This window comes from Artibeus jamaicensis, unplaced genomic scaffold (genome assembly GCF_021234435.1).
Source record: "Artibeus jamaicensis isolate MK-2021 breed Jamaican fruit bat unplaced genomic scaffold, CSHL_Jam_final scaffold_612, whole genome shotgun sequence".
NCBI classification, from domain to species: domain Eukaryota; kingdom Metazoa; phylum Chordata; class Mammalia; order Chiroptera; family Phyllostomidae; genus Artibeus; species Artibeus jamaicensis.
In genome coordinates this window covers 2,014,934-2,041,841 of record NW_026522049.1, presented here as the reverse complement: position 1 = coordinate 2,041,841, position 26,908 = coordinate 2,014,934, and the positions used below count along the sequence as shown (strand labels likewise).

The 26,908-nt window shown below is 47.7% G+C and overlaps 1 protein-coding gene across 5 annotated transcripts in view; it reads left to right on the top strand.

Annotated features, from left to right (window-relative positions):
* Positions 1 to 26,908, top strand: part of ADAMTSL3 (ADAMTS like 3) — a 143,075-nt gene that overhangs the window by 38,188 nt on the left and 77,979 nt on the right. For all 5 annotated transcript variants that reach the window (XM_053658971.1, XM_053658968.1, XM_053658970.1 and 2 more), the window contains 3 exons: positions 9,119 to 9,246; positions 17,415 to 17,460; positions 21,254 to 21,490. In XM_053658971.1, the coding sequence (XP_053514946.1) occupies positions 9,119 to 9,246; positions 17,415 to 17,460; positions 21,254 to 21,490 (411 nt within the window). The remainder of the gene's footprint in view (positions 1 to 9,118; positions 9,247 to 17,414; positions 17,461 to 21,253; positions 21,491 to 26,908) is intronic.

Sequence of the window (26,908 nt, the reverse complement as noted above, 5' to 3'; positions counted from 1 at the left end):
AGAACTTCTGTGACTCTGGACATTTTCTGCATTTGCCCTAACGCCGTGGCCACTGCTAGTGTGCATAGCACCTGTGTGCATAGCAGGTGCTCCGTGTTGTTGAAGGTCATCTTATGGTGGCAGCTAATGATGGGACTTAGACGACACCCTCTTTGGAAGGTACCGTATTCCTCTGGTAACTCTACATACAACCCGCTTGAGTTTATACAAGTTTATTCCGCCTCCATCCCCGTAAATTATAGACTTTTTGCTCCTGTGATCACCCATCAAGACTCCGCTCTGGTGACAGGCTCCCAGCCAACACGGTGACCTCTGAGGCTGAGGGGGCTTGTTGTCTCCTGCTCTCTGAACACTTGGGGTCTGCTTACGAGCCTGTGGTTCCCTTTATCTTCCAAGTAGATTAATCTTCTGGGGGGCTGAGTGCGTTGGGCTCAGTGAACGTTGCTTGAAAGAGGAAGTGAACTGTACCTTTGCTAAACCCTGTCAAACTCTGGAAAACTGAACGGACCCACCCAAGGCCACCGCTGCCTCACCCGGGAGACCGTCCTACTGTGTTTTAGTCAAGACATGAAGATTTTGTTGTCAGCTCTTCCAGACTGAGTGCCATCAGGCTCGGGGGGGCAGAACGTCTCCATGTTCTCCCTTCACCTGGGGCGACATGCCCTGGCCCCCAGAGCATGCCGATCGCTGGCCAGTCTCGGAGGGACAGGTTCGAGGGAGAAATGGCGTGCTAGCTTCTCCCATTACGCACTGTCACAGCCGTCAGACAGTATTTCTCGTGGGCGTTTGTTTCAAGGTTCTGCCCCTAAAATGTGGTCTGGGTAATAATATTCTCGAGGAGCTGTTGGCGAAGAACCCGTGTTTTTCTGTGTGAAATGGCTGACCATGGATGGAAGTAAATCACTAAGAAAAGTCAAAGAAAGGATTTTTTTTTTTTGGAGAGTCCACTGTGGATTGTCAGCGACAGATGCTTTGAATTCGGTCTGAGGTATGTGGAGGGAAAATGCTTCTTAAGGCTGTTTTGTGGTTCTCGATGTCGGGCAAGAGAAGATATAAAGTAGGGTTTTGTAGGAATTGCCTCTTCGAGACTGTCACGGAACGTACCTGTGGAGGGGGCAGACTCCTCCCCCTCAGGTAACGCCTGTGCCCAGAAATTCTCCCTGTGCACCTGGTCCAAGAAGTGCTTCCTTTTTTTCCTTTTTGCTTTAATTAGAAAACTCTAAAGAAAAATATATGGAGGCTGGTCTAACAGCTCCGCGTGGCCGCGTTTGGGTCACCGTATTTATCACTATTTTTCTGTCGTTTGAGACGTTTCTTTGGTTGGGGACTGTGAGGCAGAGCTGAGGTGAGGATTTGTGGTCAGGTGATTTACTGGGGAAGCTGAGGAGGGCGTGGGAGAGGCAGGGAGGGGGAGGAGCGGGGCGGGCGCACAGCTCAGGTGGGATTTCAGGGGAGTCCCTGCCCCCAGCCTCACCCCTCAGAAGCTGCTCTGGAGGGTCAGATTACTCTGCCGTTTGTCCTGCCTCAATTTTGAACTATAGCATAAAGGTATCTCCCATCCTCTTTCCTTAGTGTCTGCAGAATCCCCACATTTCCCTCTTGGGATTGATTTATGGTTTGTTTGTTTTTTAAAGATTTTATTTATTTATCTTTAGAGGGGAAGGGAAGGAGAGAGGGAGAGAAACATCAGTGCATGGTTGCCTCTCGTGTGTCCCCTGCTGGGAATTGGCCTGCAACCCAGGCATGTGCCCTGACTGGGAATTGAACCCTGGTTGTTTGGTTCGCAGGCGCACTGAGCTACACCAGCCTGGGCCCTCTTGGGATTAATTTAGAGCAACTTGTTGTCTCTCTGCTTTTTTTCAATGCCCTTGCCAAGGATTTCATCAACTTTGTCATTTTTTCTAATGGACTCGGTTTTAGGTTTGCTGATCCCCTTCCGCCTGTGTTTGTTTTCTGTTTCATAATTGTTGTTGTTAATTTGGTGTTCATTCCTCTTGATTTTGGAGAAGCCTTGGCTGCCATCATTTGAAAACTCTTCATAGCATTTGTGGGAAATTTAAAACAAAAAAATAGAACAAGAGGTCCAACCAAACTCCAAACCAAGAGTGAGGGCGACTGGATGAGGGGTCACAACTGGGCTCAGCTCCCAGGCAGGACAAACCCCAGGGGCAAGGTGCCTTCTCAGAAGACTGCCTGCCCCCTCTTGATCTCAGGCCCGGGGCAGCTGGGCCTCCACTCCCCACTCACCTCCACACAGAGCGTCAGACCATGCGGGCTCTGAGTGCTGCGTTGGCGGTTGCCGTGGGGAGCAGGACTTGGCAAGCGCGTTTGCGTTGGGGAAATAGTGAGAAAGAAGGTGTGATCGGATGAGATGGATGGGGTGTGGTGTGAGCCCCGAGAAAACGGGGCCAGAGACTGGGGCGGACCAGGTCCCGGGCCAGCCTGGAGGTGTTTTTGGGAATCAACAATGGGCTTGAAGATGGCAGTGAATAACCCAGACCCTGTTGGCCAGGAAAGGGTGGACGGAACCCAAGGGTTCTCGGGCCCTCAGGGGAATGGCTGGGACGGATGCACTTCTCAGGAGAGGAGAGCAGGGACTGAAGAATGGGCAGGGGGAATAGGGCACGTTTGTCAAAAAGTGTCTGGCCTGCAGCTTCAGAAATGTCAGTGTTCGACGTATCCCGGTTGAACCGAATTCTTGAACCTCTGTGACAGCTTAAGTGACATCGTTACGTCACTTACCCAGTTCATTAAAATTTCTCTGTGTGTTGTTGTGAAAGGTAGTATTAACCTGAAAGAAAGTATTTACTGTGAACAAAATCTGGGGCATTGCACTCTTTTTAGGTAGCCTTTGTGGACCTTTATTTGACGTCTGGGAAGTCAGATCCCAGAAGAACGTGTTTTCTTTTGGGTGGTTTTTAATATGGAGTGGTTAATACAGCGACCTTCTACGTGAAATCTGTGTTTAATTACTGACGTTTTTGCAAGGCTGGTAGGACTGTACGACTCATTATAAGTCACGGATTTAGGAACTTGTCAGGAAAATATTTTATGATTTGATTTATGCATGGGGATTGAAGAAAGGCAAGAACTCCTCAAGTCTTTATGGGCTTGCGAACACGCTTATCCCTACCATAGTCTTGGCGCTTACCAGTCCTGTGGTATAATGAGTAAACAGTATCTTTTTTGCATTTTTTTCATCCAAAATATTCTGTCCCTCAAACTTCACTTGGGAAAACAAGATTTGCTAGGAGATTGTTAAGCCGGACAGTTTTAACCGAACACCAAAGAAGAATGCTCCTTCTATGGATGTGTTTTCATAGGTTTCCCTGTAGTGGTTTTCTTTTTGGCTTAAAACAAAAACAAAAACAAAACCACCAGAACTTTAATGGGGTATTTTATTGCGTGAAGTGTGCGTGTTCGTTGTATAAAATTGGGAAGCGTAGATGAGCAAAACCGAAGGTCGTTGAACGACATTGCAGTTCCGTCGCAGTTGGAAAGCAGAGAGGAGCCCGATGTCAGGACTCCTCAGCGGCTGTGACTCGGGGCGTTGGTGGGGACGTGGGAGGCGCCGTCCCAGCTCCAGGCAGAGTCGCTGTCTCCTGGGAAGTCCTGGTCTCCCAAGCCAGGTGCCCCCTTCCCTTAGGTCCCTGTGTCTGTCGCTCTCACCGACTGAGGGCTGACTCAGCCTCGCTGCATCCCCTGAGCCTCTGTCACCTGCTGCTCATCACCTCCAGGGGCCCGTGTTCCACCTCCCAGGGCACCGAGCCTTGACCGTCACCGGCCCTCGTTATAATTTTGGGTGAGAAAACCATGAATGCACTCGGGGCTGGGACTGTCGGTCAAGAACACCAATTCCTCATGAACTAATCTCGATAAAATCAAATCGTTTTGCAAAACAGACATGTAGCTCTGTGTACCAACGGTCAGAAAATGAAAAGTGGAAGACTCCGTAGGAACTCTGTGGCCATCTGTCACAGCTGCGGGGCTGTTCGAGCCACAGGCGGATGCCACTGGGGAGCCGTGAGGGCTCACTAGGCGGCAGCGTGTGTCTGGGGTCCTTGTCCCTGACGGGCATTGGGAGGAAACGTGGGCTTTGTCTGGGATCTGGCAGAATGGGGTTCTGCCTGGCCCCTCTCCCCGACACCTTGGACAGCATTTCGGCTGACTCAGGTTTCGAGGAATAGGTATACATACAGAGGCTTCCAAAAACACCTTACCTGCCCTGGCTGGTATAGCTCAGCAGATTGAGCATGGGCCTGTGAAGCAAGGGGTTGCGGGTTCGATTCCCAGTCAGGGCACATGCCCAGGTTGCAGGCCAGGTCCCTAATAGGGGACACATGAGAGGCACCACGCATTGATGTTTCTCTCCCACTCTTTCTCCTTCCCCTCTCTCTAAAAACAAATAGATATTTAAAAAAACCCTTACTTTATCCAGTTGTGATAGCATGGACTTTAAATAATGACTTAAGACAGCTATGGAGATGTTTGACAGGGGACAGTTGGGGACAGCAAACTGACTGACATACATGTTGCCCCTTCAGGGTTATCATCAGACTGTGTGTGGAGCTGATACCTGTCATCTTATTTTGCTGTCACGAGATTTCAAAGCTGGGCGGGCTAAAGTGGGAGGGGCTTCCGGCAGGACACTCACCACTGGAGACGATAGGCTCCGCCCCCTCCCCACAGCCCTTTCTCCCTCCTGACTATGGAGGATACAGATTGGAATTATTTCATGTTTTTATTGTAACGTTAAACTACATCCCTCGACTCCAAGTCTGATGAGTTGGCTGCTTCCTTGGCACAAGGGTCTGCTTCCTAGTTTGAAAAAGCAGAAATAGGCATTCGCAGGGTTCTGTCAGATCAGGGAGCGTGGTCCAGCCCGTTTATCGGGGGTCTGGGTGGAGCACAGAAGCGGCAGAGCCCAGCAGAGCAGCTCACAGGTGGGGATCCGGGTTCAGGCGGCCCTCAGCAGGCTGCCGTCTGGGCCAAAACCAACCTTCCCCTGGGGGAGGGGAAGCTCAGTGGTGATGGGCGTTCATCTCCCGTAAGTGACAATGGGCGGGGGCCGACTCGACTGTCATTCTGGAAAACGCATTCCATCGATGGAGATGCCGTGAGAGTTGATCCAGGGTTATGGTTGTTCTGCTTTGGGGTAAAGGCTACACCCCCATTTTATCGTGGAGTGTGGGACAGTTTAGGAACCGTGCCTGAAGTCACACAGCCTTTAAGTCCTGTGTGATATAGGTTTCATAGTGAGATACAGTACATGGTGTGCCTGCAGGAGGGAGGGAGGGAGGGAGGGAGGGAGGAAAGGAAGGAAGGAAGGAAGGAAGGAAGGAAGGAAGGAAGGAAGGAAGGAAGGAAGGAAGGAAGGAAGGAAGGAAGGGACAAACCTGGATCCTAGGGAATGTATGGCCCATTATTCTCAGACACAGAACCGTCCTCTTGCCACTACATTTTAAGATGAAAAATGTGAACTCCCATGTGTGCAGAGAGAGCAAATGTTGATGGGAGTGCTGGGCGGTTGAAGGCAGCCGGCAGCCTGAGGAAGCTGGAGCAGGTTCCTTCGGAGAGGACAGACTCGCCGTCCCCCGCTCTAGAAGGCGTTCGTGCAGGGAGCAGGCTGTGTGTGCCGCAGGCGAGAACCCACAGGGTGACTGTTCAGAAGTAACACGGCGACATGATATTCTGCTCACAGGGAGGGTTTTTTTTTCCCTTAGTGTTTGTGTTACTGTGAAGCTGTTTCATCAAAGGGAAGGGAGGAGAACTGGGTGGGAGTCCAGCCTGTTATTTTCGAGTCACCGGAGGAAGAAGAGGGCGTGAGGGGGGCAGAGGAAGCTCCAAAGTGAAATGCACCATCTTCAAGGCCAAGGACAGGAGGGACATGGGAGAGCTCCTCTGAGTGTCATTTCCTCTCCGATTTTTTTGGGGGGGGGGAACTATCTCACCGATCCAACCAGAAATACCAAATGTCTGCATTTTATAACATTGCCTATTTTAGTTATTTAGAATAAAGACCCTTTTTTGTTTGTTTTTTTGTTTTGGTCAGTAAAGGTGGAGAAGTGATGGAAAGAAACCCAATTCGCCCCGTAAACTGAACAGATGGGAGAGTAAAAATAAATTCAAGCAACATTGCCAGGGACTCTCCACTTTCACTTTAAGATGTAGATGATGATGTTTTTCAGCTTTTCACATTCAAACCTATCAGCGTGTCGAGCGGCAGAATGAAAAATCAACGGCAGCTGTGTGTATTTTCAACGTTTACCTCCCTGATGTGGACTTTACCCACCTAGAAAGTCCAGACGAGTGCATTAAAACTGCTCGCTGTGTTCTTCATATGAATTCAAACTTCATGTCATGTTACAGGCAGGACGCGGGTGTATCTGGTGACATTTGCTGCGGAAAAATCGAACCCAACGGTGGCCTAATTGGGAGAGCAAATAGTCTGGGTTTAATTAGCCCTTATTCCTAATGACAAGAGTTGAAAAGTTGCCAGGTCCTTATCCTCATTTTTTGCACAACTGTTCCCGAAATATAGCCTCTCCCCGGGGCTGCTTGCGGGGCTATAAATAGGGGGCTTGGCCAGAATCCACAAAACCCACACTGTCTGCTGAGACTGGGGTGAAAATTATTGGGAAGGCCCCTCCTTGCCTCTGGGCATTATTCCATTTCACATTTGAAGGTCTTTTTTTACAGATCCGTCTCTTAATTTAATTTAATTTTTTTTTCGGTTGGATGAGGTAAGTCGGCCTAAGGAAGCCCGTGCCGTATCGAGTTCGGTCACCAGCTGTGTGCCGCAGAGTTTCCTTCTTAAAAAGGTCCAGTTCCCCAGCGTGGAACTTGCCCGCTCACTTCGGCCTGACCTGGGCTTTGCAGGGTGCCATGGGAAGGTGGTTCCTGCTTGTTGGCCGGCTTGTTTTCCCGTGCAGCCTTAAAGCGTTAGCTTTAAAGGAAACGTTTCCGAGATGTGGAGAAACAACCATAGCCATAGAAGATGTTAAAATCACCCGGAGTCCTTCCCGGTAGAGGCCGCCCCTACTAGTGTTCTGATTAACCATTCGCCACTCGTTGCTTTCTCTGTGCACACACATGTGAACCTGTGTTAGAAACAACATAGGTCCCGGCTGGGTGGCTCAGCTGGTTAGAGCATCCTCCCCAGTGCGTCAAGGTGGCAGGTTCAATCCCCGGTCAGGGCACTTAGGAGAATCAACCCATAAAGGCATCAATAAGTGGAACAAGAAATCGATGTTTCTCTCTCTCAAATCAATAAATTTAAAAAAATTTAAACAACAACAGAGGCTTCTGGGGTGCTGTCATGATTGCCTTTTACCCACTCCTTCCAAAAAAAATTAAAGGAATTTCAAAAACTGTAAAAGTTCAGATTCGACGGACATCCATTATCACCTGCTTTCCTCAATGTAATGATTTTGTCCTCATCCCTCTGGGTACTTGAAGGGGCTGAGGGAGAGAAAATATTCCATGGGTGTCCCTTTGCGTCTTTCTTTCCCTAACAGCTTCCGCCCTGGTCCCGTGTCCTCTCTCCGCAGAGGCGGTCAGTCACCTGCCGACACCCTTCACTGCAGGTGAAGGGACCGAAAACACTCGGTGTGTTTTTATGGGACCCGGGTTCGTGGCCTTGGTCTCTTCCTTCCCAGTTTCCGTGTTCGGTGACCCATGTCGAACAGCCTTTCCTGGGTCTCATCTGTCACCCTGCTAGTGTTTTATCGCTTGGGCATTTTTAATATCAAGTATCCGATGTACCTGGTCTTCATTTTAATGCCTTTTGTGAAGATGTTATCTGTTACTTAAAAAAAAAATTATCCCTCCCCCTGCGTGCGGCCCCACACTGCATCCTGACACTTGGGTCTGTGCTTTTAACTTCAGGACCTCGGGCCACTGTCGCCGAGCCAGCCCCGCCTCACTTAATTGAGGCAATTTCCCTCATATTTCCGTCCTTCTGCCGGTTTTCTTCTTGGCTCCTGGAGGCATTTACTCCACCAGATGAACTTTACAATCGCACTGCTTGGTTCCAGAAACATTCCCTTTGGGGTTTTGATCGGAGCTGCTATAAATCTATAGATGAATTTGGAGAGAATTAACATTTTACAGGATTGGGTCTACCCACTGGGACAAGCCCCTCCCGCCCCCCCCCCCCCCCGAGTTATTGACACCTACTTTAGGTCCCTCCCTAAAGCTTGGTGACTTTGAATAATAAATTATTGTTTCGTATCACATCTTCATCTGTATCTGCGTCTGCCTACACAGACATTTACCCTTTTTTTTTTTTTAAAGATTTTATTTATTTATCTTCAGAGGGGAAGGGAAGGAGAGAGGGAGAGAAACATCAATGTGTGGTTGCCTTTTGTGCATCTCCTGCTGGGAACTGGCCTGCAGGGAACAGGTCTGCCACCCAGGCATGTGCCCTGACTGGGAATCGAACCGCGATTGTCTGGTTTGCAGGCCCACGCTCAATCCACTGAGCTACACCAGCCAGGGCTCGACATTTACCCTTTTATCTTTTTCCCTGGGGGATGCTGGTGGACCTCGGTGGTAGCAAGACCAGGAAACACATCACACCAAACCCCGTTCCCAAAGGGCCCTTCCCTGTTTTCCTGGACCCCTGGTGTTTTATGGACTTTGTAGCCTTGGAATGGGGGCTCTTAGGGGGTCCCCCAGACCCTCCTGTAAGAGAGTTTGCTTGGAGTTGCCCCCCCCTCGCCCCCTGTCTGGTGGCCGACACAACAGAATTTCAGGGCTGAGAACTTGTCAGGTACAAGCTGGGACCTCGCTGTGTAAGTTATAAAATAATAATAATAATAATAATAGATATTACTGATATGTAGCCAGTGTATTTAACTTTCAGGATGCTGAAATTTCAGAGTTAAAACTGTGCTTAGATGTCGCTGGGACAAAGCCTTTGGGAGGTGCGAAGTCCTCACACGCCCGGTTTTCCCTGTAAACCGACCTTGTGCATGTAGCCATTCCAAAAAGCAAAGTGGTTCATAGGCGACTTTGGTCTCTGAGCCGCTCAGAGTAAGACTCTGGAAAAGCCGGGGGCGGGGTTGGGGTGTGTCTGCACCCGAGTCTGTACTGTGTTGGGTTTTCTGTGTCCTAGACCTCGAGAAACACCCGGGCGGATGAAGACAAAGACGGAAACTGGGACGCCTGGGGTGACTGGAGTGACTGCTCGCGGACCTGCGGCGGGGGTGCGTCCTACTCCCTGCGGCGGTGCCTGACTGGGCGGTAAGCGCTGCTCCCCTGCTCCTCTGGGGGGAGGTGACGTCCGGGGGTCGGGGTCGGTTGGGGCCAGGGCGGACAACCAGCTGGCAAGGGCCCACGATGGCTGTGCCATCTGCTGCCTGAATATTAGCCACAGAGCAGTGTCCCCTTTGCATGGGTGGGACCACAAGTGACCAGAGGCTCCCTGCTCATGGGAGCTGGAGACCTGAAGGGAGGGATGGCCTGGCATATTCGGTCACTGGTCTGAAGTGGTCCTGACTTGGTCACTTGAAGGAGAGGTTTCCCGCTTGGAGATCAGAGTGGGGGACACCACACTTGAGCATCTCTGTGGCCTCTGAATATGGGGGGTCTGACTAATCTGATATGAATGCTAGGACTTGGATGGGGACTGTATGTCATTTACTTGTTGGTTGTTTAAAAAACAGTATGCCCTCGTTTTTGTTTGAAGGAGTTAGAGGAATCTATTCAGGAATATACAAATGACGGCACATATCCTGTGGTCCTACAACCAAAATGCTTACATGTCCATCAATCCTCTTATTAATTTGTATAATCCCGTGACTTTTGCCCTGGGGCATCTTTCTCATTGTAGTAAAACTGCCGTCATTTTGCTGAGTGGTGGGTCTCAGCATGGCCGTGAACTCATGTCTTCTTTTTCTGACGGGACCAGCCACTCGGCGAGTCCCACTTCCTCTGCACCAGACGGGACATCTGGGCAAAAGGCGGGGAAAAGCGGGACAGTGAGCTCTGTCTTGGCTGCAGGGAGCAGGATCCAGTGCTTTAGCTTTTTAAAGCTGGCTCCTTCCAGTGTGACCACTTCCAGAGACTTTCCGAGACACCACCTCCCCTCACCCCGAACCCTGCAGTCTGCTACCTGCATACCCCTGAGTTGTGTCCTTCTCGGCCCCCTCCCTGGGGTATACGGCTCTTCCTTCAGTTCTCGGAGTACTAGGCATGCTCCCAGCTTCTCCCTTCCTGTGCCTGCTCACCCCTTGAGGCTGTCTGGATGTTCCCGAGATGAGCCCCTGTGGGCTTTCTTGCATGGGGCCATGTCCGTCTAGTTCTCCTGGATTATGAAACAATCTGAATCCTGGGACCCACAGCGCCTCTGCTCCCACGGCCCCTGCAGTGCACGGGTCAGCCCTCCCCTTCCTCGGGGGGCGAGCTAGACAGCAGCCTCTGCAGGAGACGCACCCTCATCTTCCTCTTGGTTTGGGGCTAGCAGATGGAGGCTCCCCTCCTTCCCTTGGTTGGTTGGGGGGACTCAGAGGTGGGACCCCAGCATCGCTGCCTCAAAGGAGTCCTTCAAAGCCCTCCCTCTGTGTTAAGACCCCAACTCCTGACCCTCTTTATACCCAGATGTGGGTAAGGAGTTTGATGGCAGTGAATTAAATGCACACGGAGTTAGCCCTGCTGATTTGTCTAGGAAGAGTGTGATGAAATTATAAGTAATTAAAACTGGTGTCCAGGACTCGGCAGCCCTGATCCAGGAATCTTCTGGGCCGAGGGTCCGAGTGCGGATTGAAACCGGCCGTGAAGGGGACGGTAGTGGGACAGGAGAGTGTGCCGCCAGGCGCTGGAAGGAAGTTTTTGGGCTGGAGAAGGCAGAGTGGGCTGGCGCCGGAGGATGAGGCATGGTCCAGCCTCCGAGTCTCGGACTTTCGCGTTTCAGAGACAGGCGAAATGTCCAGGAAGCATATTTGGAAATGACAAAATGTCGTCCAATTTTTATCCGGTTAAGAAAGGACGAAAAGAAACAGCACAAGCAAAACCCCACCGCATTTTGCCTCGGCATCCCTGAGGTAGCACTCACGGAACTCCTTCACTTTTTTTAAGGGCTTGCCTTGTGTTCTGCAGTCTGTGTTTGTGCAAATCTTAGCCTGTGTTCTGACGCCGGCTCTGAGGTCTTAGAATCTCCCCGGTTGCCCGTTCTCATTTGTCATTTCGTTTGGACGATGTCTGAGACTAGAAAACAAATGTTTTTTTAATAGTGAGAGAATAAATAGTATGTTCTGTGGTGATATTCACAGCACAGGAAGTGTGGGGCGATCACAGACCTGTGGCTGCTCCCTCCTTCTCTGTCTTGGGGAAGAAATGGGGACAGTCCCACCATTTTTCTGCATTAAACATTAAAGTAGATGGTTTTACAGTAAGGGCAGCAGGTATGTTCATAATTCACTCATTCCTCTTCCCTCCTTCGAGGCAACCCCTGACCTTGGACACCCAGTCTCCTGTTAAGAACTTTTAACATAGTGTAGGGCGTACTTCGAGGTAACTAGGAAAGAAACCCACTTTCTTTTTTTTTTTTGAAACCCACTTTCCTTAGAAAGCTTATGGGGTCTTTAATCCTCGAACAGCCTGGAGACTTTTTAAATTCTTCATAAATATTGAGTTCTTGCGGTTGATTTTTCTTGGCAGAGGAACTTGGAGGTGTTTCCATGTGAAACCAAACAGAAAGCCATCCCGAAGCTTCCGGAAGCCCTTCGGTGCCTTTCAGGGTTTTCTCTTTTTTATCGGTGTGCTCCTTTACATCTGCGGTTCGGGGAGGCGGATGAATGTGGCTATTCTACTCACTTATTTCTCTGTGGACAAAGGTATTTCAGAGTCTGATCACGTTTGAATTCGGTCGGTTCTTTTCCACGGCCAGCTGTCTGCCTGCCAACCTCTCTCTTTCTCCTGCGGAACTTTGGAAGCTGATACAGCCTGGTCAGGAGCCAAGCACGGGGAACCCACGTTTAAGTTAACTACTATTTTTTAAAAATTCATACATTTTTTACTCTTTAAAAAGACACGCTTCTCGGTTTTTAAGACACTACTTTTTGAGTCAATATATCGTGGGGTGAATGTAAGAAATTATAGTGCTGTAAACACCAGGGGAATTTTATGCATGTTTTTAATGTACCCCAACATGTGTTTTTTATATATTGTTAAATTTACAGCTTCAGAAATCTTCAGTTTCAGGGTGTGAAGGACGTTGTACTGCCCAGAGACCACATAATTATGACGTGATATTCTTGCATTTTCATATCCTCTCGATGACCATTAGCTCTTGCGAGTCATAATTAGAGTGAAACTAAAAACTTGGAAATAATATTTCTGCGGCTCCGTTGCTTTGAGCCAAAGGAGTTCTTTCCAGAGTACTCTGGCAAGTTCCTACTCAGGAATTAGGACTCCAGCGTCCCTTTCAAACAGCCGGTGTTTCATTTTACGCCGGTTTCAGAAAGTGGCCAATGGTGTTCACACTGAGCTGTGACCCAGGCGGGGAACCCCTCAGTGGGCCCCCTGAGCGCTGGTGTGGACAAGGCGGAGTGGAGTGTTTGAAGCACCAGCCAGGTGGTTGGGTTAAGAAAATCTTACTACTGACTCGTTGAGGGACTTGAAAGAATGCATCTTTTTTTTTTTTTTTTATCCTTATCTGAGGAAATGTTCACTGATTTCAAAGAGAGAGCAAGAAAGAGAAATATCGCACTGGCTGGTGTGGCTCAGTGGATTGAGTGTGGACCTGTGGGATTCTCGCTGGGTTGGTGGGGGAAGAGAAGAACATTGATGTTTCTCTCCCTCTTTCTTTCCCTTCCCCTCTCTCTGAAAAAAAAAAAAAAAAAGAAAGAGAAATATCGATTGGTTGCCTCCCATACACACCCTGACTAGGGGTCGAACCCGCAACGCCCTGACCGGGAATCAAGTTCACAACCGTTTGGTCTGTGGGATGATGCTCCAAGCGACTGAGCCACCTGGCCAGGGCCCCATAAATCTTTATATCCCCATCCTGGTCCACAGCAGGTTCACCATGAGAAGTAGTCGTAAGAAGGAGCGAGTCCAAATTGGTACTTTATATTTGGAGGATTCACGAAATAAAAGGGATCTCTTTCAATACTGCTTTGCCTCAGCTATTGTGGTGTTTATGCTGGAGATAAACATATGTTTGGGGGTTAGATTTTCAGGCTTTGAAAGTTACTGCCACACAATTTGGACATGATGGACAGTGGTGGGTGTAGCCCACGGCCCCGCGGTCCACACGGCAGGGTGGAGATGCACCGGCAAGCTGGCTTCGGCAGATACGTGCTTTTCTTGGAGTTTTCGATTTCTCTTTACAAAAGCAGTTTGATTTTTCACGTAAATAGCTCCAATGAAGCGATTGCTAAGCGTGCGGCTGAAAAATCACTTCTGAAGTTCTCAGATGCTTTTTAAGGAACGGCCACACTGTTTGCAAGTTCCAATAGTGTTTGTGTTCCCGTGTTTGGGGTGATTCGAGTCTCCTTGCAGGGTGCCTCTGTCACGGGCCTGCCCCCTTGAAATTAGAATCAGAAGCTTTTTAGGGTTATAAGCCATCGAGATACAAAAAGCTTTTGGCTATCGCTTCCCGAGTCTCTTAGCTGCTTCCTCCCCTGGGGCTTGCCCAAGGTAGGCAGAGCACTGAAAACCGCCCTTTCACTGTTTCTGTCATTTATTTTCTCCTTTTCTCCACCCAGAAAAAGCAGAGTGGAGTAAGTCGTGGAAGTAAAGGGCCTCCTTTGTTTCCCAGGACGGGCGGTCACTTGCCTTTGACCGAGAGGCTTCTGTGCCCTCACACGGTTCTCCCGCCGGCCTCCCTGTTTGAATGTTTAAAATGGGATGTAGCCTCATGGAGAGTAATAGCTTTTAAGATCGTATACCTGTGACAAGTCACGGAGATGGGAATACCCGCTGCTGGCGAGGGCTAAGACTGGGCCAACTGATTGCGATCATCTAGGAAACTATTCTTTTTTAAAAAAAGATTTAATTTATTCATTTTTAGAGAGAGGGAAAGGGAGGGAGAAAGAGAGGGAGAGACACATGAAGGTGTGGTTGCCTCTCACGTACCCCCTACTGGGGACCTGGCCCGAAACCCAGGCATGTGCCCTGACTGGGAATTGAACCAGTGACCCTGGTCGGTGCTCAATCCACTGAGCCACACCAGCCAGGGCTAAGCAGATGTTCTCAACTGTGAGTGAGGAGAATGTGCTGAGAAGGAGCTCATGATTGGGCACTTGGTGTCCCAGTTCAGAACCGGCCCTGGCACTGGGGTCACACTTTTTTTGTTAAATATATTTTATTGATTATGCCATTACAGTTGTTCTATTCCTCCCTTCATTCCCCTCCACCCTGCACACCCCTTCCCCACCATTCCCCCCTTTAGTTTATGACCACGTGTCTCAAGTTCTTTAGATTCTATATTTCCCATACTATTCTTGCCCTCCCCCCATCTATTTTCTATCTACCATCTATGCTACTTAGTCCCTGTACCTTCTTCCCCCTTCTCCTTCTCCCACTCCCCTGTTGCTAACCCTCCTTGAGATCTTCATTTCTATGGTTCCGCTCCTGATCTAGCTGTCCCCTTAGTTTGCTTTTGTTTTAGGTGTGGTTGTTAATAACTGTGAGTTTGCTGTCCTTTCACTGTTCATCTTTTTTATCTTCTTTTTCTTAGGTAAGACCCTTTAACATTTCATATAATAAGGGCTTGGTGATGATGAACTCCTTGAATTTGATCTTATCTGAGAAGCACTTTATCTGTCCTTCCATTCTAAATGAAAGCTTTGCTGGATAGAGGAATCTTGGATGTAGGTCTTTGGATTTCATGACTTGGAATACTTCTTTCCAGCCCCTTCTTGCCTGTAAGGTCTCTTTTGAGAAATCAGCTGACAGTCTGATGGGAACTCCTTTGTAGGTGACTGTCCCCTTATCTTTTGCTGCTTCTAGGGTTCTCTCCTTCATTTTAATCTTGGCTAATGTAATGATGATGTGCATTGGTGTGTTTCTTCTTGGGTCCAACTTCTTTGGGACTCTCTGAGCTTCCTGGATTTCCTGGGAGTCTATTTGCTTTGCCAGATTGGGGAAATTCTCCTTTATTATTTGTTCAAATAAGGTTTCCACTCGTGACTGTTCCTCTTCCCCTTCTAGTACCCTTATAATTTGGATGCTGGAACGTTTAAAGACATCCTGGAGGTTCCTAAGCCTCTCCTCATTTTTTTGAATTCTTGTTTCTTTATTCTTTTCTGTTTGGTCATTTTTTTCTTCCTTCTGGTCCACTCCCTTGAATTGAGTCCCAGTTTCCTTTCCATCACTATTGGTTTCCTGTGCATGTCCCTTCTTTTCAATTAGTTTAGCCTTCATTTGTTCCTCTGATTTGTGACTAAAATCAACCAGTTCTGTGAGCATCCTGATGACCAGAGTTTTGAACTGTGCATCTGATAGTTTGGCTATTTCCTGGTCGTTTAGAATTATTGGCTCTGGGGCTTTGAGCTGTTCTTGAGCTATAATGTTTTGGTCTGTTCGCACCTGTTACATATGAGGGGGCGGAGCCTTAGGTGTTCACTAGGGCGGGGCCACCCAGGTCACTGGGTTGTGATGCTGTATGTGGGGGCAGGGTCAGAGAGGGACAATAGTGGTCCCCTCCGCTGCTTCCCACAAGCTGCTGGGGCCTGCGTGGTCTGTCTCACTGCTCGCTCCTTCACCTGGTTTATCTGCGTGTGAATGTGTGACCGGGGTCAGCCTGCTGCCTTACGTCCTCACTGGGTCCGCCCGTTGCCACCCCACACCTGGGATCTGCCAACTGCTGCCTCCACCTGGGTTGGTCTGGCCAATTTTTCCTGCCTGACTCCGCTCCGCCGGCCGTTGGCTCCGCCCCTCTAACCGGTCTGGCTGAACGGTTTGTTATTGTTGGACTTACGTACAGTTTAATTTTCTGTGTTTTGGTTGTGTTTTTGTTACTAAAACTTTGTTGTCTTTAAACTTGGTTGTGCTGTTTCCACCTACGCCTCCATCTTGGCGGGAAGTCCTGGGGTCGCTCTTTCAGAGGGAGCTGCCATGCTGTCCTTCCCACTGTGAAACTTCTTCCTCCCACATGTCTTCTAAACAGAAGATGGGAGGGGGCCTGGGATGTGTTGAAGCAGGGACAGAAAGTAAGACGGGGACGGCGTGAGATGGAAAGGGAGAAGGGTGTGGCTGAGGAAGGCAAAGAGTGTCTCAGACAGTAAAACACAAAATACCTGCCACGGGAGAGGAAAAGCAGTCACGGGGAGGGTTCTGCTGGTGGGAGGTTTCCTGGGAGAGGACGTCAGGACAATGACACGTACCTAAGGGAGGACCAGGGATCTGGGGGCCGAGGGAGGGAACTCTAACTCAGAAGCCACCAGCGTTTTTGGAACAAGAGCTGTGATCAAAATCATCACCTTGAGAGTCATTTGCGGGACCACAAATGAAAACCTGGAGTGCCCCAGTCAACAGGGCTCACGGTTTTCCGTCGAAATCGATGGAAAGAAACACAAGTGCATACAGTACACCTTTTACTTCAAATGCTAAAACACATATACAACAACAACAGCAACAACCAAAAACAACCCTGTACACGTTCAGGCATAAAAGGGAAACACATGTACAAAATAATGAAAATCAGATCCCGTCTCTGGTCTTCATGTCAAAGGCCAGTGAAACCTGGCTACAGGTGTTAAGGAATGTGCAGGTTCAGTGACGTGCCCGCCGTGTACCCTGTTTAAAGCAACTGCCGAAAAGGATGAAGCTTACCGAGGGCCAGAGGCTCAGACATGAAAAAGTCCTATTGTAAAATGACAGGCAGTCGTACTGATGAGGGAAGTCCCCGGGAGTCCCCAGCCAACTTGGGTTAGTTTCTGCAGTGAGGGAGGAAGAGGAATTGTCCTCTGCTGGTAGCTTTTCCCTTCTTTTTCATAGAAAAATAAAGACACACACATACACTATCCATTAGTGCCAGTGGTTGTGTGGACCCCGAGGTGAGAACTGCATGTAAATAATCGCAGGATCTAACAGGGGCCCTGGAAGAGAGAAGGCAGAGCAGCCAAAGGGCACAGATGCGTGACCCATGGGCCCAGATAGTGGTGTGGGGACCACCTGAGGGAAGGGGGGTGCTGGGTGAAGTGGGGGCCAAGGAGGGGAGCATTGGGACAACTGTAATAGTGTAAACAATATAATATAATTTTAAAAAAAGAATTCACTCTCTAAAGTTGCTCTGCTCTGTGGCTTTGTAGCCTCCTGCTGCCTGAAAGTTATTTCTTAGAATTTAAGCTTTGAATTTCTGAGAGGTAATGTGTGCCCATAAAAGTTTTACCAGTGCCTTTTTTTTCCTTCTGCTTGCCACTTTAATGAAATCATTGTTTTCCTTTATTTTTTTTTTCCTGTAGGAATTGTGAAGGGCAGAATATTCGATACAGGACATGCAGCAATCACGTAAGTTCTGCAATAAAAATATATAATCTAGTATATTCGTGTTGTGAAGTTATAACATTGTAATGTGTACTGTAAAGCTAATGGTCTCTTGGTACCCTTTGTGGAAATTTTGAATATTTGTTTAATCGACAGCAGGTTTGGTATGTTTCCTACCTTCCACTTTATACTACCTTTTTAGGCCGTTTCACATTTATGATCTAATTTGGTAAGTATTTAATAATTTCCAGCCCTGGCTGGTACGGTTCGGTGGATTGAGCACCGGACTGCAAGGCAAAGAGTTGCCAGTTCGATTCCCAGTCCAGGCACATGCCTGGGTTGTAGGCCAGGTCCCCAGCAGGGGGTGCAGGAGAGGCAACCACTCATTGATGTTTTTCTTCCTCTCTTTCCTTCTCCCTTCCCCTTCCTCTAAAATTAAATAAATAAAATATTTAAGAAAAGAAATCTCCAGTTAAAAAATAATTTCTGAATTCATAGAAATAATACGTAGGGCCTGTAAATGCCTTCAGCATTCAGAGTGTTTTGCGTACAGCATCACCTGGCCCTGGGAGGCTCATGAGGTGTGGTGATTTCTCTTTTGTAAATGAGGGGACTGGGGCTGAGGGAGGTGCAATTGATTTTCAAAGGCCACAGAGGAGGAATTTCCAAAAGTCACAGTGCAGACGTGTGCACTGGTCTCCCCTGCTCCCAAACACAGGCCTGCCCACTACGAAATGAATGCAGCTGAAGGATGCTGGCGACTGAAGAAAATCACGCAGGAGGAATGGTGTATAAGATCTATTCTTTGCCCTGGCTGGTGTAGCTCAGTGGATTGAGTGCGGGCCTGTGAACCACAGTATCGCGGTTCGATTCCCAGTCAGGCCACATGCCTGGGTTGCAGGCCAGTTCCCAGCAGGGGACAAATGAGAGGCAACCATACATTGATATTTCTCTCCCACTCTTTCTCCTTCCCTTCCCCTCTCTCAAAAAATAAATAAATATTTTTAAAAAAGATCTATTCTTTTTTTTTAATCTTTAAATTTTTTATTTATTGATCTTAGACAGACAAAAGAGGGACAGAGAGAGAGAGAGAGAAATGTCAATTTGTTGTTCTACTTATGGATGAATTCACTGGTTGATTCTTATATGTGCCCTGACTGGAGATCGACCCTACAGCCTGAGTGTGTCAGGGTGATGCTCTAACCCGCTGAGCTTCCCAGCCACGGCTGGACTTTACGCTTAATTTTTTTTCATTGAGGCGACATCAGTTTATAACATTACACAAGTTTCAGGTTTACGGCATTAGAATTCGGCGTCTATACACATTACAGAGTGCTCACCACCAAAAGTTTAGTGTCCTTTCGTCACCCAAGGGGAAGGGGTGGCCTCGTTGAAGCAAGAACAACAGGATCTCAGGGTGATTCACAGCAAACTCATGTAATTAATCCCAGAAGAAAGTTGATTTAGTATGTTCTATTTAGTCCCTACCGACTGCCAGAAAAGGATTTGAGCCCATTTATAAAGGCATAAACACAATAAAATATAAAAGTCAAGTAGTGAAAAAGGAAGAAATAGAAAAAATTGAAATTTAAAATTCTGGCTGATAATTTATGAATAATTACTTGTGGGAAAAATAAAATGAAATTCCTGCCTTATGCTGTGTATCAAAATAAATTTCAGATGTAACAAAGAGTTCAATATAATTGCTGTTAGGGAATATAGTAAAAATGTTGTGATAACTAATGCAGTGCCAGACAGGCCCTAGACTGCGTGTGGTCACTTTGGAAGGAGTAGAAATGTCTGATCGGTACGCTGCACACCCCTGAAACTCACAGGATATTGTGTGTCAAGTGTAATTGAAGAGTAAATTAAAATATATCATTGTTCACCTGTAAAGGAACAAGAAAAATACATTTAAGTATTTATCTATTCTTAGGGTAGTGGGAAGGCATTTCTGAGCTCATTAATTAGGAAAGAAATTTTAGGAGGAAATATTAATAGAGCTGACTACATAAAAATTGAAGACTTCTTGACTTCACAAAGCACGACAAGCAAAATGGGGAAAATATTTCCAATACAAGTGACAGAGAGCCGATGACTTCACTGTGAAATTGAATAGTTTTATCTGTTAAAAATATTAAGGAGACAAACATTCCAATAGATAAATGAAAGACAGAAAAGAAGACATTTTTGAAGAATTAATACAATAAGCAAATATACATGAAAACACATTGAATCTACACAGTTAAAAGAAAATGTGAATTAAAACAATATAATTCTATTTAATATTTAATGATTGGAAAAATTTTTAGAAAATTATGATATCCAAACTGAGAAGAGGACTTGAAAAAGGGAACTTATGTAGCCTGACAATTAATAATACCTTCCTGGAGGGCTATTTCACAATGTTTTTTAAAAGCCTCTGAAACACACCCTTTTTCTCAGAAATTTTATTTGCAGAGATTTGTCCTCGGAAAATAACCAAAGATTTTTGTAGAGATTTAGGTACAAGAATCTTTGTTACTTATTCTTTTTCTGACTAGATGCTACTTTTCAAAGTTTGTACAGTGAACATTTATGACTTTTATAATAAGAAAAAATATAAAATAACATACTGCCTTTCTGTATCTGTTGTCTTCAATTGGGAAATTCCTATACAATTAATTAGTTCCCATGAATGGGGAAGTGTTCACGCGGTATTGAAGAGTAACATAACATTTTGCCATCAGCCTCTTGCTTTGGATGTATCGGATGGGCGGGGTCAACTAGTTAAGTTAAGATCTCGTGGAGTTGCGGAGACTTGTACTCTTATTGGAGTGAGAAAATGCTACACGGTGTTTTTCCACCCTCCGGACAGTAGGAGGCAGCCACTCGGTTCCCAGGAAGAGAGAGCTGGGGGGCCTGGGAACCAGGAAGGAAAGTCAGATGAATTAAACAACAACAATAAGAAAACAAAGGAACACAAGGTCTCAGAAAGCACAGCAGGTTTGGGTCAAAGTGCAGCCAAATCATCTGTCTCGCGGAAATGGCTCCGGAAGGTGCGGGTGGTAACTCATATTCCCTCCAAACACCTTGAATCGCCAGGAAAAATGAAAAGCATTTCGTTCCCCTTGTTTCAGAAAGAGAGGGCTTGCACCACGTGTAGGAAAATGCATCTGCAAGATGGATAAAACATGGCATGGGCACAGTGGGCGCTTTCATTACTGTATTTTGCCGTGTACAATGCGCTCCTACATTTTTGGCCCAAACTTTTAGGGGGGAAGAAAATCTATCATTTCAATTATTTAATTCAATTTTCTATTTATTTCTATTTAGAAACCAAACCGATTCTCCTATTCCAGGGTATAATTTTGCACACAGATATCATTATTGCTTGCTAAAGCGTAAGCAGTAAGCGGACGCATAAATAAAAGAATTAAAAACGTTTACATAGCTACGGAATTAGTTCTACTCCTGTAATATGTTCATCCTTGTTTTTCCCTCAAAAATTTGGGCAAAAAAACCCAAAACAAAACGAAAAAACGTGTGCGTTATACATGGCACAGTGCGGTGCTTGGGAAAACCCACTTTGGTTGGAGAGTGATGGGCATGCAGGGGGTGGTCCCCTGCACAGGCCAGTCCCCTGCACAGGCCCTGACCGTGCAGATTCCAGGCTGCAGTGTTGGATGTGTAGACGGAACGAGGTGACTTCCCGGGAGAGAGGGTGGTGGTGGTGGGGGGTCTGGTCTCAGGGGACCCCAGCGAAAGATATGCTCAGCCCCGCCGCTGGTCCATCTGGCCGTGTTGACATTCTGGTGGTCTCTGTCTCTGTGTCCAGGACTGTCCCCCCGATGCCGAGGACTTCCGGGCTCAGCAGTGCTCGGCCTACAATGACGTCCAGTATCAGGGCCACTACTACGAGTGGCTCCCACGCTACAACGACCCCGCTGCCCCCTGCGCACTCAGGTGCCACGCACGGGGGCAAAATGTGGTCGTGGAGCTGGCTCCTAAGGTGCTGGATGGAACGCGCTGCCACACGGACTCGCTGGATATGTGCATCAGTGGCATTTGCCAGGTGAGCCACCCCTGCTCCCCACCCCCTCTGACCCCGCCCCCCTTTTAGAGGTGCCACGCCCACTCTCGATAAAGAGATTCTTTTCCTTCTTTTCTTTTGTGTGCCCGAGGTACTGTTTTTTCAGCGTTTTAATGTCAAAAGCATCGTGGAGAGGGTCCCTCACTGTTCAAGTTGTGTTGCTTATTTAGAACAGTTTAATTGTTGTCCACTGTGGGATTAAAAAGATTGCAATTATGAAGCCTCTCGGGCTTCATTCAGGCCAGTGGTTGGTTCTCCAGCATGAAATCTGAGGAGTATCATGGGGAGGACTGGCTATAATATAGTGAGCTGGGAGCGCGGGCCTGTGAACTAAAAGATCACAGTTTGAGTCCCAGCCAGGGCACATGCCTGGGTTGCAGGCCAGTTCCCAGCAGGGGGCGCACAAGAGGCAACCATACATTGATATTTCTCTCCCTCTCTCCTTTCTTTCCCCTCCAAAGATAAATAAATAAAATCTTAATATATATATATATATAGTGAGCTGGGCTCTTGCTCGGTGCCAGAGTCTCGGATCCAGTGGGGTGTGGGGTGGGGCCAGAGGACTCAAATTTTTAACAAATGCCTTGAAGATGCTGGGCCCAGGGACCTCCCTCGGACAGAGAACCACCGCTTTGGAAGGTGAACATTACCGGGTTCTCTGAGCCTGGTAACTCTGGGCTTCACTGAAATAAACTCACTGGCTTGGGTCTGAAGGAGCAGTGGCTTCTTTGCTGAAAAAGGCGCATGAGTGCATTCTTAGCAGATTTTCAGAGAGGGCTTCGCAGAGCGGTGATGAGTGTGGACAAAGCAGCACTCCACACCGTGGTCACAGGTGTGAGGATACGGATAGAAGGGGGATGGCTGGGAAAGGAGAAGATTCTACCTCCATTGTTTTTGATTTCTGGGGGGAAAACTTTAAATAATGAACAGCTAGGATTCCACCTACCCTGTCATGCTCCTATCAGAAACAGAAGCAAGCACAGCAAGCAAACATCCTCACCACCCACCAAGTGTCAGGCTCAGGGATGAACCACAGTCATGCTCCTCAAACTAGCTTCTCCTCCCTGCATCCAGAAAATGGACTCCAGTTGCTCACCGCAGAGTTCTGGACTCATTCTGGATTCCTCTCTTTCAACGTGCACGTCTAATCCCCTGCCAAGTCCTGTCAAGTTTAGTTTGAAAGTCTAGTTCCACTCCACCACGGACTCCCTAATCTGAGTCTTCGCCAGCTGTCTGGCCTAAAGTCCGTCAGCACCTTCCTGTCCCGATGCCTCAGCTTCCGTCCCCCTGAGATGCACTCCCCGCTCCTGCAGCCGAAGCGATGGCTGATTTTGGCTGAAAATATGCTTCTAATTTTTATTCATTTACTGTGAACCATAGTTGACATGCAGTACTGTAGTATTTTCAGGTATACAACGTAGTGATTCGACATCCATATGCCTCACAAAGCCATCCCCGCATGAAATCTAGAGACCACCTGTCACCGCACACAGTCACCGGGACGGTATTGACCCTGTCATCTCTGCAGCTCCATCATGACTGTCTTGAACCTCACATCAGTTTGTCCCTCCTCTGACTGGAACCCCTCAAGGGCTTGTCATTGCCCTGATGGCGAAACCAGGAACTCTCCTCTCCCCTTCTTTGCCTTTTCTTATAAACAGACTCGATTTTTTTGAAATCACAGTAAAATTGACTGGGAGCTACAGGGAGTCCGCGTACCCGCCCCCCTCCAGCCCCCCACACAGGCACGGCCTCCCCCACTGTCAGCTCCCACGTGGCAGGGTCTGCGTGTTCAGCCGGTGAACCGCCATCGACCTCTCGTTATCACCTGCATTACCCATAAACATGTCAGAGTCTGTATTTGTCCCCAGAGGCAGGAACCCGTACCTTGATGTGAAACATCCAAGTTAAAGCAACACCCTGCTGTTAACGACCCTGCTTTATCTGTTAAAGATTAAATCGCGCTCCTGTTTCACACAGGCTGGGTTTTCCTGCAGTGACCAGCAGCCCCGAAAACTCAGTGGTATGAACCAGTGAATGATTAATTCAGGCTAACGCTGCTCCTCCTACGTAGGCCAACAGGGGTCGCTGCCCTTTGAGTGTGTGAGACCCACGTGTTTTACGGAATAACAACAGCCGTGAGAGTGGGGTCATGTGACTCGTGCCTGGCTCCCCCCCCCCATTCTTACAGAAGTGCCGATGCCCAGGCTCGTATCTCATTGGCCAGTGATAGCTGATGACCACGCCCACTTTCTCAGGGGGCGGGGCTGTCCTGCCAGCACCTGGAAACCCCAGCTCCAAGATAAGGTTTTTTCTAACAAAGAAGCCCATTTTCAGAGATCTCAAACGGAGCTTGACGCAACTGTTAGCTTCTTGGAGGATTAAAGTGGACTTATTTAGGAATTTCATATCTGGCTGAATTTGGAGTAACGTCGCCTCTTTTAACACTATCTTTTAGCTGATTAGAGCATGGTAGGCAGGCACTGTGAAGCGATCCTCAGCTGAAGTGATGATTTATATTTGGGCGTGGGTTCCGACAAGCGCTGCTCGTATGTTTTAAATATTTGCCGAGGCTATCTCCAATCTTGTGGAGCTTGTCTCATTAATTACACTGTAGGATACAAATCTTGCCTTGTGAATTTATACTCTGCAGTGCCTGGCCGTATAGCAATTATTGTTTAATAGATGTGAATGAATTTTATTGATAAAGTTGTCCATTAGTGGGTTTTAAATCATTATAATTAGAGATCTTGACTCGGGCAGGTGCCGCAGGAGTTGAAAACACTTCTGGCAGGTTTTTTTCAACTTTTTTTTTTTTTACTTTGGGCATTTTTTAAAAGTTGTTCATTGTTGACGAGGAGGGTGTCCGAGAGCCAGAATCCAGTAGTTTCTCAATTTCAAGGCCGTTCTGGCTTCTACGCTATGAACCCAAGGTCAGCCAGACCCCCTTTTCAGCTCTAATTTTTCTGTGATGTTTTCAGATGCTTGTTTTGGCTGTAAGAGTTGGATGAAGTATAACTTCAAAAAAAAAGTACGAAACAAACATAGGAGCTCAGGGAGGTGTTCGATTGCCTAAGATCTTGCAAGGCCCCAAAACACTCTTCAGAACAAGCCCTTCCTAACTCCCAGGCCCACGCCCTCTCTGGGTGGCTGGAGAGAGGGCGGTGCTCACTCCCGTGAAACCAAAGACCTTGGGGGCCCCCAGTGTGTGAGGACAGAGCTTGGCCCGGGAACCGCATGTCAGTCACTGAATCAGGGAATGTTACTCCCGCTGGAGAGAGTGAATGGACACAAGTTGTTCACTTATCGAATCCCAGTCTTCCAAGCATGATTCCGAAATCAATCGCTCCTAAGTTGTTCCCCATGTACTTGGAGATATTAATGTAATGGTCCCTGTCACTGGGTTCCCCCAGGTCCATGGGCTGATAGAAAAGGTGGGGAACCGGTGGCACAGTGTTCAGATTTGGGTGTCAGATGACCTGGGTTTTCAAACCATTCATGGTCCTGGCCAGGTAGCTCAGTTGGTTAGAGTGTCATCCTGATACACCAAGGTTGGGGGTTTGATCCCCGGTCAAGGCACACATGAGAATCAGCCAATGAATGTGTAGATAAGTGGAACAACAGGTGTCTCTCTCTCATCAATAAGTAAAAAATAAAAACCACTACTGACATAATATATGGGCTATGTAGTGTCGAAACATCACTTAGCCTCAGCCCCATTCAGAAGCCCTATTTGTAAAACAGATGAAAGGTATCATCACGTCTACTAACAAGGTTGCTCTGAAGAGACCGTGAAATAATGTCTGTGATGTGCCTGGCCCAAGGCCAGGTCTGGAGCAAGCGTTCAATAAAAATCAGCTACCGCTCTGAATAGTTTATTACTCTTTGTAAAACCATGTAATCAGGATGAAAGTATCCTCAAAGTCATTGGATTCAACTGCTCATGGAATAGTTTGGTCCCCCCAAACTATCTGGTTTATTCTCCTGGCCCAGGGTTGGGCACTTATTTGTGGGCACCTTGGACGGCTCGAGCTTTTTCTTGGTGAGGTCCCAGAGGCTTCCTTCGGTAGCTTTCTCCACGTGCAAGCACCCGGAGCAGACATAAACCGTTCCCTCCTGACAGCGCTGTGTGAACTTGAAAATGCCTCTCATCATCGGCTTTTGCTTCAGCTTCCTTGGAACTTTTCCTCAATTCTCTCTGCAGCTTGTGTTTGATTTCTCTCCTTCCCTTCAGCACCGGGACTGTGGGGGGAAAAGTAGTTTGCAGGCAGATGGTTTCCGCTTCCTCCAGGTTTATACCCTCTTCAACAGCTAGGATGTAGTGTCTGGTTTGGCACCTGCCCACGCTGGAGCACCAGTGCAGGGCTCTGCAGCCCGAAGTTCAGTTCGAGCCCTTCCTGATGTCCCAGTCGCTATTCTGAGAGTCCACATGTACTTTCTCATGGCGTCCTTACCAGACCCTACGTGAAATACCTGTTACCATCCCTATTTTCCTCTTGAGGAAAATGTGTCTGAAAGTTTCAATTGTCCCACACCCCGCAGCCAGAAGTGGGGGGCGGCAGGAGGGGTCAGGTTTTGTCTGTGGAGCCGTCTGCCTCCCAAGTCCCTGACATGCCTTTCAACACCAGATAAAGAAATGCAAAGAAAGATGAGTGATGAGCGGGGCGGCACACGATCATATTAGCAATGTTATGTAAATGTCGCATTTGTGAACTAAAGAGAAAGGCAGGAGACAGCCCCTTTTCTCATTTAAGGAAGCGCACAGTCAACAAATACGTATGCATAGACACAAATAACTCACAAAACCGTAATTCTCAGGACTCTGAAAGATAGCAGCATAAGCGTATTCCGTATCAGCCATTTCTCTGATTCACTCCTTGATTATATTTTTAAAATTATTTATAAAGCCCTGGCCAGGTAGCTCAGTTTGTTGGGGCATCATCTTGTACACCAAAAGGTTGTGGGTTCGATCCCCGGTCATGGTGCATATGGGAGGCAACCAATCCATCCTCTCTCCCCCTCTCTCTCAAATCAATAACAAGCATATCCTTGGGTGAGGATTAACAATGTTGTTTATGAGGACAAATATATAGACATAATAACATAGAGGGGGAAATCTGTAGGTACAGGTATCCATAAGGAGGAAGAGAAGGAGGTAATAAGTCATAAATCTGGAATATTCAGAGAGATTTGGATATAGATGGTGAGATTGCAGGTATGTGGAGGCTGAGGTACAAACAAAGAACTCCTGAAAAGGATGTACCAAAGGTGTGTCTCTTGAGTTCAGGATAGTGCTCCTTGGGGAGGAAATGAGGGAAGGGGGAGAGGGGAGGGGCGGGGAGAGGAAACATTTATTATCTGTAAAGTTCCACTCATTTTGTGCACACAGCAGCATCTGAA